The sequence below is a fragment of the Bicyclus anynana genome, chromosome 13, assembly GCF_947172395.1.
Source record: "Bicyclus anynana chromosome 13, ilBicAnyn1.1, whole genome shotgun sequence".
In the NCBI taxonomy this organism is placed as follows: domain Eukaryota; kingdom Metazoa; phylum Arthropoda; class Insecta; order Lepidoptera; family Nymphalidae; genus Bicyclus; species Bicyclus anynana.
This window is the reverse complement of record NC_069095.1, coordinates 8,748,846-8,762,749: the sequence shown is the minus strand read 5'-3', so window position 1 is coordinate 8,762,749 and position 13,904 is coordinate 8,748,846. Positions and strand designations below refer to the sequence as shown.

Below are 13,904 nucleotides of genomic sequence, written 5' to 3'. Positions count from 1 at the left end.
TTATTGCCTCGCTTAGGAGAAAATATAATTCGTGTATAATGGGTAATCTTAGCCCCTTGTATAACAGTATACTTAAAAAATAAACTAAAATCAAATGTAGAGAACAAAGACAATAAAATATTATGCCTCTTCAAGTTGTACAATAAAAATTAACCAGTCAAGTAACAAGTTCCATAGAAATTATACTGTTTGTTTCTTTAATTGAAAGTGATGTTGGTCTTAATTGACTCGTGGCGAAAGCCTCTCTTGATGGATTGTTGCAAATGGAAATGTTTTATTTTTGTTTGTAAGCCGACTTGGCATGAATATGCATGTGTAATGTCTCAGATGCATTACCTCTTGGCTCGTCGTGGGAACTCTGCATTTATTCGTACAACGCGGGATTTTGGTTCTCGATTTTTGTCTCGTGCTAAGGAGCGGTTTACGAGGATAACTGTTCATTTGCGTGATATTTTCAATGAGATTTAAAGCCTAGATATTAATTTTATATTTTTCTTTAATTGGATTTTTTTTCGAGTCACGAATTTTACTCGAACTTTAAATAAATACTATAAACTGGCCCTTTACGTATTGTACATTTAGGTGTGAATCTTTCGCACTACTTCAAAGGTCTTCCTGAGGAAGCGTCAAACCACGGCCACGGCTTCCGCTCACCCCGTCCACCCCCTGTAAAGGGGTGTAAGGGGTGGAAGTCAACGACCTCGATCCAATGTTTGTGGTGCTATTTTGAAGACACAAACATGAGCTCACCATTATTTGTCCGCGGACCGTTTTAGCTATTGATCGGGCGTTGTCTTTATAATACAATCAACATAGTGTTTCTAAATGTGGCTTGTTTGTTGTTTGATAAAACGTTGTAATATTTTCGAAATGTTAGTTTTATATGAATGTTTTGTAGAATAGATTATTATTTTCAGTAACTAAATGAAACGAAGGATGCATTAAGAAATATATAGAAGGTCAAGAGCCGTTTTTACTAACTTCTGACAAGTGTCTGATAGCTTGTTCACAAGTTTTGTCTTTGTCATTTGACATAAAGTAAGGAAGTGACAAAACTTAAATACAGTTAGACTATTCGACACATCTCAGAAAATGGTCCAGAGTTGATACTTTTAGAGTATGTTTTACTGTAACTTTATATTATAGTAGAGACTTCGTTTCATCCGTATGTAGACTTTTATTTGAATCTAAAGAGAAAGAAAAATGCATGCTAGCAATTAGTTAAATGTTTACTTGCTCTTCGGGTGAATGTAATAGTTGATATATTGCGTTTTTGTACTAAAGGTTGATTTAACTATACTAATTATAGGTAATTTCAGATTCTTTAGTCGGCGTTCACTGCACCCACGGATTGAACAGAACTGGCTATATGGTTTGCCGGTACATGCGGGATCGACTTGGAATATCTGGAACTGAAGCTATCAAACGTATGTAGTTTGTAATAGTAAAACATTATTGAAGTAAAACTTCTGCACGGACGCTTGACATTGGGGTGTAAGCTGGTATTCGTTACGAAAAGTGTAATCGGGCAAGGCGAACGCACGCTGAGAGGGAAAGAAGTTTTATTTCAGTCGTGCGTTTTTTTTTGCACGTAGCACACTTTTTCGTTAACTATGGTAAAGGAGCTTGTTACGTTATATTTATAGGATTCGAAGAAGCACGTGGCTACAAAATTGAAAGGAATAATTATATCGCTGATATAATGGGAAAGGCGCCACAGTCACCTGATGTTGGCAAAGAAACTATTGTAAAACCTATTAAAAGCGATCATGTTGAATATCGTTCACCCTTAAATGAAGACGACGATGAAGCCAATAGATACGAATCTAGAAAAAGAAACTACAATGGTTCGGGACATAGAAGTGATAGATATAGTAGTGCGAATAGAAGAGACACTCCTAGTAAAAAACGATTTATAGATAAACAAAGTTATTCCAGATCACGTGAGTCGTCTTTCGAATACGATTACAGGTACGATTACTGATGATAGTGATTATAATGTACAAACTGTACTGTAATGTATTATTTTTCTAAGAGTCTTAAATTCGCATAATATTATTTTCCTGGAATTGGGTTTCAGAATGCGTACTGGGAAATATTTATTAACAGTTGTAAAATTTCTACTACTTTTTAAAAATCTTTTATTTATTATCTTTAAGTAAATAAAATTTAATGGCAATAATATTTTATATTACGCTTATGTGAACTTCTCAGCGTCACTGCCATAGTTTACTAAGTTGTTAAAGAAAGTTTACAATTTAAATAAAATATACAACAGTTTTATTTTGTAGTTTTAATATCGGAGTATCTATAATAGCTTTAGATTTATGATCAGCTACTGTTTGAAATTTCACGAAAATTGTGTCACAGTCTAGAACTTATTTAAATCCAAGAGCATAAATTAAATTTCATGATTCCTCTATTGTATTGTAAAGGTCTCAGGTCTCCCCGTAAGAATATTTATATGAAGCCTTCGTGCTTACATAAATATAAAGCAGTACTCAATAAACTATCACTTATCCTTCATATGTCTGGTATCGAACCAATTGGCACAAAGTGTAAACTGTAACTTTCTATGATTACTAAATTAATATTTGGAACACACACATACAGAACAAGAAACTAGAGACCTATTTCTATGTTTGGAATAATCAAAACAGTAGCATATGTACAATTTCTTAATTGAACGTATTAAACTTAAAATTATTTCTAAACGGGATCAGCCTAATGGATAATAGATTAATAGATGTTAAAATTGTAGTCATAGCAATTGGTGATGTAACTGACTGTCTTATCTTGACTCTTTTTTCCATTTATTATCTAAGAAACTAACAAGTTGTACAGAACAGTTGTTTTGCATAGAAAAAATTTAGTAAAAAACATACTGTAAAGTACCAAAACTAAGTCATGAGAACAAGTGTAATTATGGTGAAATTTGTGGGCTCACGTATAGTGACGTGGATGGTCCGCACGTGCCCGATAGCATCGAGATACTTTGTAGATTAGGACGTATGATGCTGCGAGATGCTGCGGCTTTGGTGCGATGGAGACAAGAGTAACACTGCTGGGAAGAAGGACGTTAAGATGAAGTATAGAGTTTCTAATAAACCATCCATCAAGATCCTTACAATCATAAGGTAATGTATAATAGTAACGAATAATGGTTTCGTTTACTATACTTTGTCTATGAAAATATATACTAATAACCTTTATAGTCCTCCCGCAGAACGTATATCGTCCATGCCTGCTGTTTTTATCATAATGTGTGTAATATATATAAACAACAAATAGAAATGCGCTAAGTCTAGCATCAAACAAATCTAGTTCAAAAATACAAATCTATGTCATTTTGGTCTTTATTTAAAATGTATATCCATTAGAAGTTCAAAGTATTGTAAATGTAAAGGTATGTAATTTATACCGTAAAAAAAGAAGCGCAGTTACCACACATAGAAGTTAAACTAAATAATGCTTTAAAATACAAAGAAATCGATAAAATCTCGGCTACTTATTAAACAAAGACATTGGTGCTCGTAATGAAGCGATTTTCTCTACCTGCACTGATGCCCTTTAGTAGATTGCGTTTACGCAATGCCTCGTGAAAGAATTCTGATGCACATATTTAGGACAATTGACATTTAGTTTAGATCTTGTTTTGACCTTTAGTAATTGGCTTGTTTAGGCATACTTGTAGAATAACTAATGGTGACACAATTTATGGCCACCAATGGTAGTGGCATTAGTTCGCGAAACGCCATGTTCTGAAGAAAATATTACGTTATTTAACCTATAGTTAATTTGATACAGTACTTGATAAAGGATACAAAGACAGCTTAACTACTCGTAGACTTTGATGTAATTGGCAATTGGACAAATTCATAACGATGAGGAAACTTCCTCGTGTGGACACTAAAAATCTTAGTATTATGAGTAGTTAGTTTCTAAAAACAAATTAGTCAAAAGTTGAAGTGAAGATACTGTAGAAGATATATCGTTATTGTCTCTAACGATGTCCCACTTCTGCAGCTAGTGGCGTGTTTTATGTTACAGAAAACTGACTTATGAACTGTTTGTTTGTTCGATATTTTCTCCAGTACAAAGGTAACGCTCGAGGTTGTTCCTGATTTATTTGTTGTCGATACTGGTAGCTTTCCCAAGTCGATGACTCCAGTCGCATTTATTGCTCTATTGTTTGCCTCCTAGATGCTGATTACAAGTGATTTGAGTAATTCACTTGTAACCACCGAGCATTGTATACTGTGTAACTTGTGTAAGTCTCCAGCACCCTGTTGTAACAAACTACAATTTACCTACTTTTGTAAATTGGTTGATTTGAAATGACAAAATTTTAGTTTTGTCTCTCAAACGTTTGTCCATTAGTGAGGTGAGTTACGTACGTATGAATTAACTATATTCAAGGTTCTTAGGGCAGACTGGGGACACCACACTGTGCTCCAATTTCTTTTTTGAAAATATATAAAAGATCAATGATATTCATTTATTCATTAGCTATTTTAGAACCATTTATTAGTATTTGTTATTATTCAATTAATATTTATTATGGATGAAAATAGTTGGAAAACATAATTTATTGAGTAAGGCCGGCCGCATACATTCGTTTTCCGAATGCGTTTTCCGTGTTCGTAAAACCGAATGAAATCAGTATAAAATACATTGAATGACGCACATGTACGTTTTTTTCGAACGTAACATTTCTGGGCGTAAGTAACGAGTGCGAGCCTTTGCTGCAATACAATTCCGAATGAAGAACAATGTAATGTCTGCGGTTGTCTCACGGAATTCCAAATCGAAATTACGCATTAGGAAAACGAATACGGAAAACGAGTGTATGCGGCCGGTCTAAAAGTAGGTATTGTGTATCGGTCTACCGGAGCTCCCGGCATGTAAGGAGTCCTGGGAACAGGGCCAGTTTGCCCTCTGTTAGTCACTCTCGTTGAGGCACGATGATGACTATCTTCATACACAGTAGGTACCTAAATCTATATTTGATAGAAAGAACGTTATTAACTATGGAATGGGCTATTAAAAATCACTAGAAAGAAATTCACCGTAACTTTATCAATATAGTCTTTTTAATTTAAACGTCGTTTTTCATGTTATACGAGCTCTCCTAGACAAAATTCATCGTTAAAGTCGTTATCTGCTAGTCGAAATTCGAAAGAGCGTAAATTATTTCCATTTTGTTAGTTCCTAATAAAATTTAACATCTTAACTGGTGTTATCTCATATTTTTGTTACAAATCTTAACTACCTGGCTTCCGTCAAAGCATATTTCCTCAGGTCCTTCGGCTTGAGTGACATGGATGACCGTATAATTTATGTCTATTACTTTGAAGGCGTTCCGTTTTAATGCGCTCGTTTACACCGGTGACAGTTGGTGACGCTTCGGGCGCCATTTTGATTGTTATCGATTTATCGGAAAACAATGTGTAGGTCAGACCGTCAGTTCGGAATGTTGGTCATTTATTTGTTGACAGGAGACACTGTACTGTCGTTATAAACATTGTTAGGTTAGTTGGGGGTACTTTGTACATTCATGAGGTGTCGAAGGACCATAAATGTAAATGTAGAATTTGCGCAATTTAAAAAAATAGCCAAGTTAAATAAAAAAAAATCTACTTTGAACACAATATTCAACTGGTAATACTATTTACTTGAACTTATAATTTTAAATACTAACTTTGCATACATAAATAATAAGTATAGTGCATAAGCACGCAACATGGGCGATATTTTAAAGGCTTATAATTCTTAAAACTGTATTAACAAAACGATAAATAATTAAATTCAAGGAGTTCTCTCGCCTGGAGGCAGTGTTGCCGTTGTACTGTAGAGGCAGGTAAGCCAAAGATTAATAATGTAGAAGTTGTTTGCCCTTAAAATGAAGATGTCTGCAATAAAAATACGATGATGTATTAAGTTATTCAACTAAATTAATAATAAATCAGTGAGGAAAATTTTAGGGATATAGGTAACAATTGTTCGCAAACTCAGCAATCACCATGTTATGGAAATAGTCTTATAACCAAGATCAATAGTGTAATTGGGTAGTAGCTACTATGATAAAGTATTAATCTTTCAACATCACGATCCTGAGCCGCCTGCATCCAGCGAGGATGCGACTCGCTTGATGTCGTCAGTCCACCTGGTAGAGGGTCGACCAACACTGCGCTTTGTAGTGCGGGGTCGCCATTCTAGCACCTTGGGACCCCAACGTCCATCGGCTCTTCGAACTATATAGATTATGTTATCTATATCAAAATATTATTGTCTAGGGTTGCCGACATGCCCTTCTTTAAGTCTCTAATATGCACGTTATATCATCAGCAACTTCGCTACGCTGTTCTGCTACTGAGATTAGTAGTTCACCGATGGTGGTAAGAGCGACCAAGAGCCGTGTTAGCCTAGTGGATATGTCCTCTGCTTTCGATTCCGGAGGGTGTGGGTTCGAAGCCGGTCCGGGGCACGCACCTCCAACTGTTAGTTGTGTGCATTTTAAGAAATTAAATATCACGTGTCTTAAATAATGAAGGAAAAACACCGTGAGAAAACCTGTATACTAGAGGATTTTCTTAATTCTATACGTGTGTGAAGTCTGCCAATTCGCATTTGTCCAGCGTGGTGGACTATTGGCCTAAACCCTCTCATTCTGAGAAGAGACTCGAGCTCAGAATTATGGTGGTAAGCAGTAACTGGTAGTGTGTAAGTATCTGACTGTTAACTATTCTTTATTGTCTTGTTACGATTACAGTCCATTGATTAATAATCTTGGTGAATCCCAAATCAATGGAGGTACCTACCTACATGTACCTAATTATACGTTCGATAAATTAGAGGGTACAAAGCCGCATTGGAAACCGATAGCTATATTTGGGCCACTGGGTCACAGTTAGGTTTTATTGGAAATGGATCCCACAATAGATATATTAATGGTTAATTGTAGCTTTCCTATAAATATAATAGTAGCTTTAAAAGTACCTATTGCACTTTGAGAGTGCTCTTTCTAAATAGAGAAAATACTGCCATGCTTATGTGTGCTACCAATAAGAATTTTGGTTTTAGGCACATAAAGGTTGTCTCGTAACATTATGCGCGTAGGTATACCTACCTGAGGGTGACAACCCCAAGTATCCAAATAAAAATATCTTAAAGGTACATACTGTCTCATCGTCTTTATCAAAAAAGAAAAAACCTTATACATAGCTACACTGTATAGATTTATACTAACAAGACGAATTGTTATCAAAGCTCGTCATAAAGTTTACAGCTCAATAAAGTTGTTTTCGACCATCAGTCATTTAATAAAGTAGTCGTTCAGTTGTATTGATTATTTTACCAATTAATTAAGACAGTTTTACGACTTTTATCTTCACTTAAAGAAAGATTTTTTCGTAGTTGGTCACTTTGCGATAGCGTTTTGTTAGCAATAAACACTAACCGGTTGAAAGATAGTCAAGAATTTATAAGATAGCTAGTTTTGACTCATTGACCGACTGCTTACACTCTTTTACGTCTTCGTTTTCCTAATGCGTTATTATGATTCGGAATTCCGTGAGACTTCCGCAGACTACGTTTTTCTTCATTCGGAATGTATTCGCAAGGACTCGCATTAATTACGTACGCGTGTTATTTGTTCCGTTCGGAAAAAAGCAAGTAAATGTAAGTTAATGTATTTTGTATTTATTTCATGCATTTGGTTAGGTTTGGTTTGGTTGGTGGTTTTCCGAATGCGGCCGGCATTGATGGTGTAGTGGCTTTAATCTGAAGAGTTCCCGTTCATAGTATTTTTTTTTAAAAACAAACTGTTTGATTACAATGATTATTATGGTGTTATAAGTTTGTCGTGTCTGTCTGTCTGTGGCACCATAGCTCCCGATCGGATGGAGCGATATCAATTTAGTATTTATTGTATTAAAGGTGATTTATGTGCGAGTGTTCTTAGACATGTTTGGCGAAAATCGGTTGAGCTGTTTAATCTGTTTGTGGGGGTGAAAGTGGAGAAGAATAACCGAATGTCAATTATACCGCAATTATACACGAGTGGGGTCACAAATGAAAGCGCACTGAAAGAGAATATTAACGACTTGATAGAGAGTGTAATTTATAATTTCATGACAAGATGGGGTTTTCAAAATTATTTTTTTTTATTTAATATTTAAAAAACTAAAACTAAAACAAAATTTGATAGGTAGGTACTGATCTGGTAAAGCGGGGTATGCATGAATTTACCTCGCATTCGCAGCATTCTAAAAATTACTCTCGTCTTTTTCACAGGTTGAGTTCACACATTTAACAATGTTTTTTTCTTCCAAAAGCGACTAAGTGACATGTGGACGGACATCTAGCCTTCTACAATGTTTCTACTGGCGACGTTGTGCGCAGGAATATAATTGGGAGTAAGTGCTTGCCTACTAAAAGCCTTCGCGAGGAAACCTACACATCTGTTTAAAACAAAGAAAAAGCGGTAGGTAACAAATTTAACTTTTCAGTTACCTGTGAACCTTAAATATGGATTACTCTTTTGAGCTATAATTAAGTACCTACATATAATAAGTAGTATATTAGGTAGTTATCGGTATCGTAATTATTGTTATTAACTAGCTGACGCCGCGCGGTTTCACCCGCGTGGTTCTCGTTTCCGTAGGATACCGGGGTAATATATTATAGCCTATAGCCTTCCTCGATAAATGCCCTATCTAACACTTAAAGTAGTTCCTGAGAGTAGCGCGTTCAATCAAACAAACTCTTCAGCTTTATAAGTATATTAGTATAGATAGAGTAAGTATAGATGAATGGGACGTCTGACGAGGCCAGACGGATGATTAGTCCTAACTAGGGACCATTCCACCCAGTTCCCGTGATATAGAAAACAGGTTCACTCCTCAGTGATCCCCCTTCAAACCTTCCTACGTTCGTGAACCTAACAATATCCCCTACGGTGAGATTCGTCAGGTATGCTTCATTTAATGTATCCTTACCTAGTAACTCCCATCTTACTAGCGTGTACATGGGACACTCAGCTATACAGTAATAGCTGGTCTCCTCCTCACCACAGCCTGGACATGATGAATATTCTATGATTTTCATTATCTTCAGGTGCCTATCGAGATTATCGGTATTGGAAACAATAATGTTTGACTTGTCGCAGTGGTATGCGCGGTGGATTTACAAAACGGAGGCCCTGGGTTCGATCCTCGGCTGGGCCGATTTAGATTTTCTTAATTGGTCTAGGTCTGGCTGGTGGGAGGCTTTAGCCGTGGCTAGCTACCACCCTACCGGCAAAGACGTACCGCCAAGCGATTTAGTGTTCCGGTACGATGTCGTGTTGAAACCGAAAGGTGTGTGGATTTTCATCCTCCTCCTAACAAGTTAGCCCGATTATATCTTAGACTGCATCATCACTTACCACCAGATGAGATTGTAGTCAAGAGCTAACTTGTAAAGAATAAAAAAAAGTATGGTTAGCTTACGATGGATTGAAGATTCTCTAAACTTAATTTTTTTCCTACAAGTTTTTGCAAACAAATATCAGATATTACAAGAATGCGGATGTATATTCATTAGTATTATGTTTATCAATTTGTTCCGCCTTGTTACGGTAAATATAGCAAACAGTAATTAATAATTGCGTAGCTTGTTAGCGAGATGTAAAAAAGGTTTTATGACATAATGTATTGTAACCAACAAGTTTTGTAAATCAAACTTTGCTTAAAACAACATATTTTTTTGCACCCGCGAAAATTCTTGGTGGATTAAACAATCCAATTAACGTAGGTAGGCACTTATTATTATTATTATTATTATTTGACAGTGTTACTATAAAATAAATTGTAACAGTTGAAGAAAGAATGGTCCTCCTGCTGGCTTAATTACTAACTTTGGTCTATTGCCACCTAATATAATTAACATCAAATCAATAACAACCGAATTTTTTTTTGTACTCCGTAAAGTATAATCGACGAAAATCATAATGTCAAACACACTCAGAAGTTAATAATTTCTCAGTTAGCATTAAATTAAATAGTGAATATGAAATTACGTGACTTAAGAATTACTAACAATAATTTCGTGTATAAATTATATATTCCAGTATTATAAAGTTACTCAAAATTAGTGAATAGACCGGCTGATGTTAAGTAGAAAACCATTGCCAATACTTAACTAACACTTCACAGGACACTACGTGTTTTTCATATATTTTATATTATTTTTTACAAGTTAGCCCTTGACTACAGTTTCACCTGATGGTAAGTGATGATGCAATCTAAGATGAAAGCGGGCTAACTTGTGAGGAGGATGAAAATTCACACCCCTTTCGGTTTCTACACGACATCATACCGGAACGCTAAATCATTGGCAGTACGCCTTAAGCCCCTCATCAGCCAGACCTGGACCAATTAAGAAAACCTCAATCGGCCCAGGCGGGGATCGAACCCAGGTCCTTCGTCTTGTAAATCCACCGAGCATACTCACTCACGGGGGTAGTCAAAATGACGTCGAAGTCGTTCTGCAGTACTTACATTGCCCTGAGGCCTTCAACCTCTGGTATAGGTAGAAGCTAAGCCTGCTTTCTGTAACTACACTAGCAATCCATGCCATGCATACCTAAAGGGCTGAGTAATCACAGCATTTTTGCTATAATGGCATAAATAAGCATGGGTCAACTTTCCCGGACGATCTGGCACAAACTATTCTATTATGAATAAAACCATAAACTAAGAACCTAAGATTTCCTTAAAAAAATCAAAAGTCTGCGTGGACGTGGATGGCGTTGTGACTGAACTGTGAAAACCGGTTAAAAATATATATATCCGCTTGTTAAAATATCACAAATTCCTCACCTTTTGACTTTCGATATTCAATGATAGATTTTCTTTCCTAATTTATTGAACTAAAAAAAAATAACAGTATGAGATTACAACGCGTGGGTTCCTATGGCACATGTAAATTGGCATTTCCAAAATATTATATCTGTGGAATTTCCATAACCGTACGGTACACGGTAATTTGAGGCGATACCTCGATAAGATTGTACGAGAAATAAATACGGATTGGCTCGTTACTTGTTCTATTTTTCCGTCTGATACGTGGAACTTTATCTGGATTTGAAATAATATCGATATTGGAGCAGGAAGTGATTTATTAAAATTTGACCGCTTGATCACAGGGGTGCTTCTAAAAAATAACAGGCTTTGTTGACTTTTATCGTAGTTGATATTATCCTTGTTGATGTTTTATTTGTTTATTTACAATAGTTTGTTAACGCATTCACCTCGAAGCCTGTACCGGATAATGATATCTTGCATAAGACTTTTTATTTTGTTTTATGTAAAGAGTATTTTCGGAAATAATAAAAATTACGTTATAATTGATATTAATTAGTGTTAATAAAACTAGTAGTAAAATTTAAAAAGAGGGCTCGTCCGGGATTTGAACCCGGGACCTCTCGCACCCAAAGCGAGAATCATACCCCTAGACCAACGAGCCGCTTGATGTCACTGACGAAATTTAGAGACACTTCGAAATCGTGCTATAAAAGCCTTATACGTAACACTATACTAATAGCATTAACAACTGAGTCTTAGGGCCATAAATCATTTCTCTATATCTATCTCGCTTGCACTTATGGGTCTTATGGAGCCGTCTAGTGAAGGGTGTAACAATGAAAGACATTATCGATAAGTAAAGTTTATTATCGTATCTTGTTCACAAAATTAAAAAAATTAACAATATTTGATTTAATATAATACATATTTCATATTATATAATTATTAACTAAATAAAATTAATCTTCATCTGAGTCTTCATCATCAGAATCTTCGTCTTCTGCCAAATTTATTATATATTAGTATCCATAGTGCGCAACGAGTAACACATGAATGTATTTATTTAATTGCAGTAAACACATTTATAGCAAAAAAAATACGCAATGCAATTACATTAGAAACCGACCAATCAGAATCGTCCAAATCATTATTGACTCATCATTAGCACGTGCGCAGGTAGCCGTTTATCGATAATTAGGGTGCGCAGGTAGGCGCGCTGCACATTCCTATCTTTTTTGACTTTTATGACCGGACGACTCAGATGATAATGCGCATACTATAACAAAGATAACAGCTGAATAATCAGATTGCTATATGTTAGCGATTTAAATTTTAATATACTTGTACCTAAATCATAACATATAGCACGAGTTTCCAAATCTTGTAAGTTAAAAGGTTATCTTAAATCAATTGTTCAGTTAACGATTATACCTACTATCAACTTTTATTTATTTTATAATTTGGCTATGAACTGATACTGAAAATATCAATAACATTCAAACCCAGTGGCGTAACTATATTGAATAGCTGGGGCCCGTGACAAATTGGGCCCTTTAAACCCCAGCGAACGAGTATGCACCGTGGCAATTTGGTAGTCCTGCCATAGGTAAATTTTTCCTAGTGGAATTTTACTCGTAACTATAATGTTACATTGTGATAATGATTAAGTATAAATATAAAATACAAGATATCTATCCGTTTTTCACTAAATTTACTAAAGTATTACTTAACTGGTCGATCTATTGATCGATGGAGGATATCTATCAAACGAGTTTTTTTAAACTTATACGAACTACAGAATAAGCAGGCTGTAGAAAACTATCGGATTCGAACCTAGGACATCATGATCCGAAGCCACAGACTTACCGCTGGACCAACGATGCAATATCATACCTATACAAGCCGACGCTTCACAGTTTAACCTGCATAGTTTCCGTTCCTGTAAGAATACGGGGATAAAATATAGCCCATGACACTCACAAATAACGTGGCTTTCAAATGGTAAAAGAATTTTCAAAATCGGTTCAATAGATCCAGAGATTACCTCCTACAACACCATAAACTTTAACTCTTTATAATATTAGTATAGATAAAGCAGTGCTTATATAAAACTATTGTGGTAAAATACCAAAGTTAAAATGTAACGGAAGCTTATACAGAGTGCTTGGGAGTATTTCCCATAACTCTAAGGTTATTTCTCTAAGGAAAATTAATTAAAAATGTCTAAGCAACATGTTTTCTAAAATGAATAGTTTCGGAGTAAAAAATATGTCTTTTGTAAATAGGTCTTAAATTGTGTCCCTAATATCGCATCCTTATATTATAACCTAGCCAAATTGATAAATAATATTATGAAGTAGGAGTAGCTTATTTAGAAAGTGCGGAGTCCCAGTTGCAATATTTCGTCGATATTGACCACAGAACAGACATCGCTAAAAGCTAACGTATATTGACAGTTTTATCACCACGATTACCTACGTAACTTAAAATGCAAGGATCGATAAAGGCGTGTGTTACATGGATAGCCGGATTTATTTGAATCACTTTACATATATAAAGTTTTGTTTTTAGTTTAAAAAAAAGTTATGTAGTTCCGCTCCTTTAAGTGGACTTGTCAACAACAACAACAACAACACCACCTTGAAGTTATGGTAAATACTCCCGAGCACCCTGTATATCTAGCATACCAAAATTTTATTAATAGACTTGTAAATATTGGATACATTTCATCAGGCCAAATAAAGCATTTTTCTTTCGTGTCGCGTCAGTGATAAGTATAATCTATAGGTAATTAAGCTGTAATATATTGAGCATACGTGTTTTCTTTGGCTCATTAATGTATCATTACTCTTTCTTACGGTTCTCAGGCACGACCGTTCTTATTTATAACAGCATACCGTATTTTGTTATGAATGAGACGCGATGGCAGTTGGTATAAGTTGTGGCATTATTTTGACTGTATTTAATATATTAGGCCCATTCAATCTGCTTAATTGCTAATTTAATACACTATAGAACTAAAACAAATGTACCTTTACATCATTTGGATTCTCGTTC

General features: G+C 35.4%; 1 protein-coding gene and 1 non-coding gene across 2 annotated transcripts in view; one reads left to right on the top strand and one right to left on the bottom strand.

The window, feature by feature from the left end:
* Positions 1-2,283, top strand: part of LOC112051322 (RNA/RNP complex-1-interacting phosphatase homolog) — a 47,923-nt gene extending 45,640 nt beyond the window's left edge. Inside the window, exons 7-8 of the mRNA XM_024089921.2 lie at positions 1,320-1,427; positions 1,647-2,283. Coding sequence (XP_023945689.2) covers positions 1,320-1,427; positions 1,647-1,984 — 446 coding nt within the window. The 3' untranslated portion in view covers positions 1,985-2,283. The remainder of the gene's footprint in view (positions 1-1,319; positions 1,428-1,646) is intronic.
* Positions 2,284-11,436: 9,153 nt separating this feature from the next.
* Positions 11,437-11,508, bottom strand: Trnap-ugg (transfer RNA proline (anticodon UGG)). The gene has a single exon. It is a non-coding gene; the product is annotated as a tRNA-Pro (tRNA).
* Positions 11,509-13,904: the final 2,396 nt, after the last annotated feature.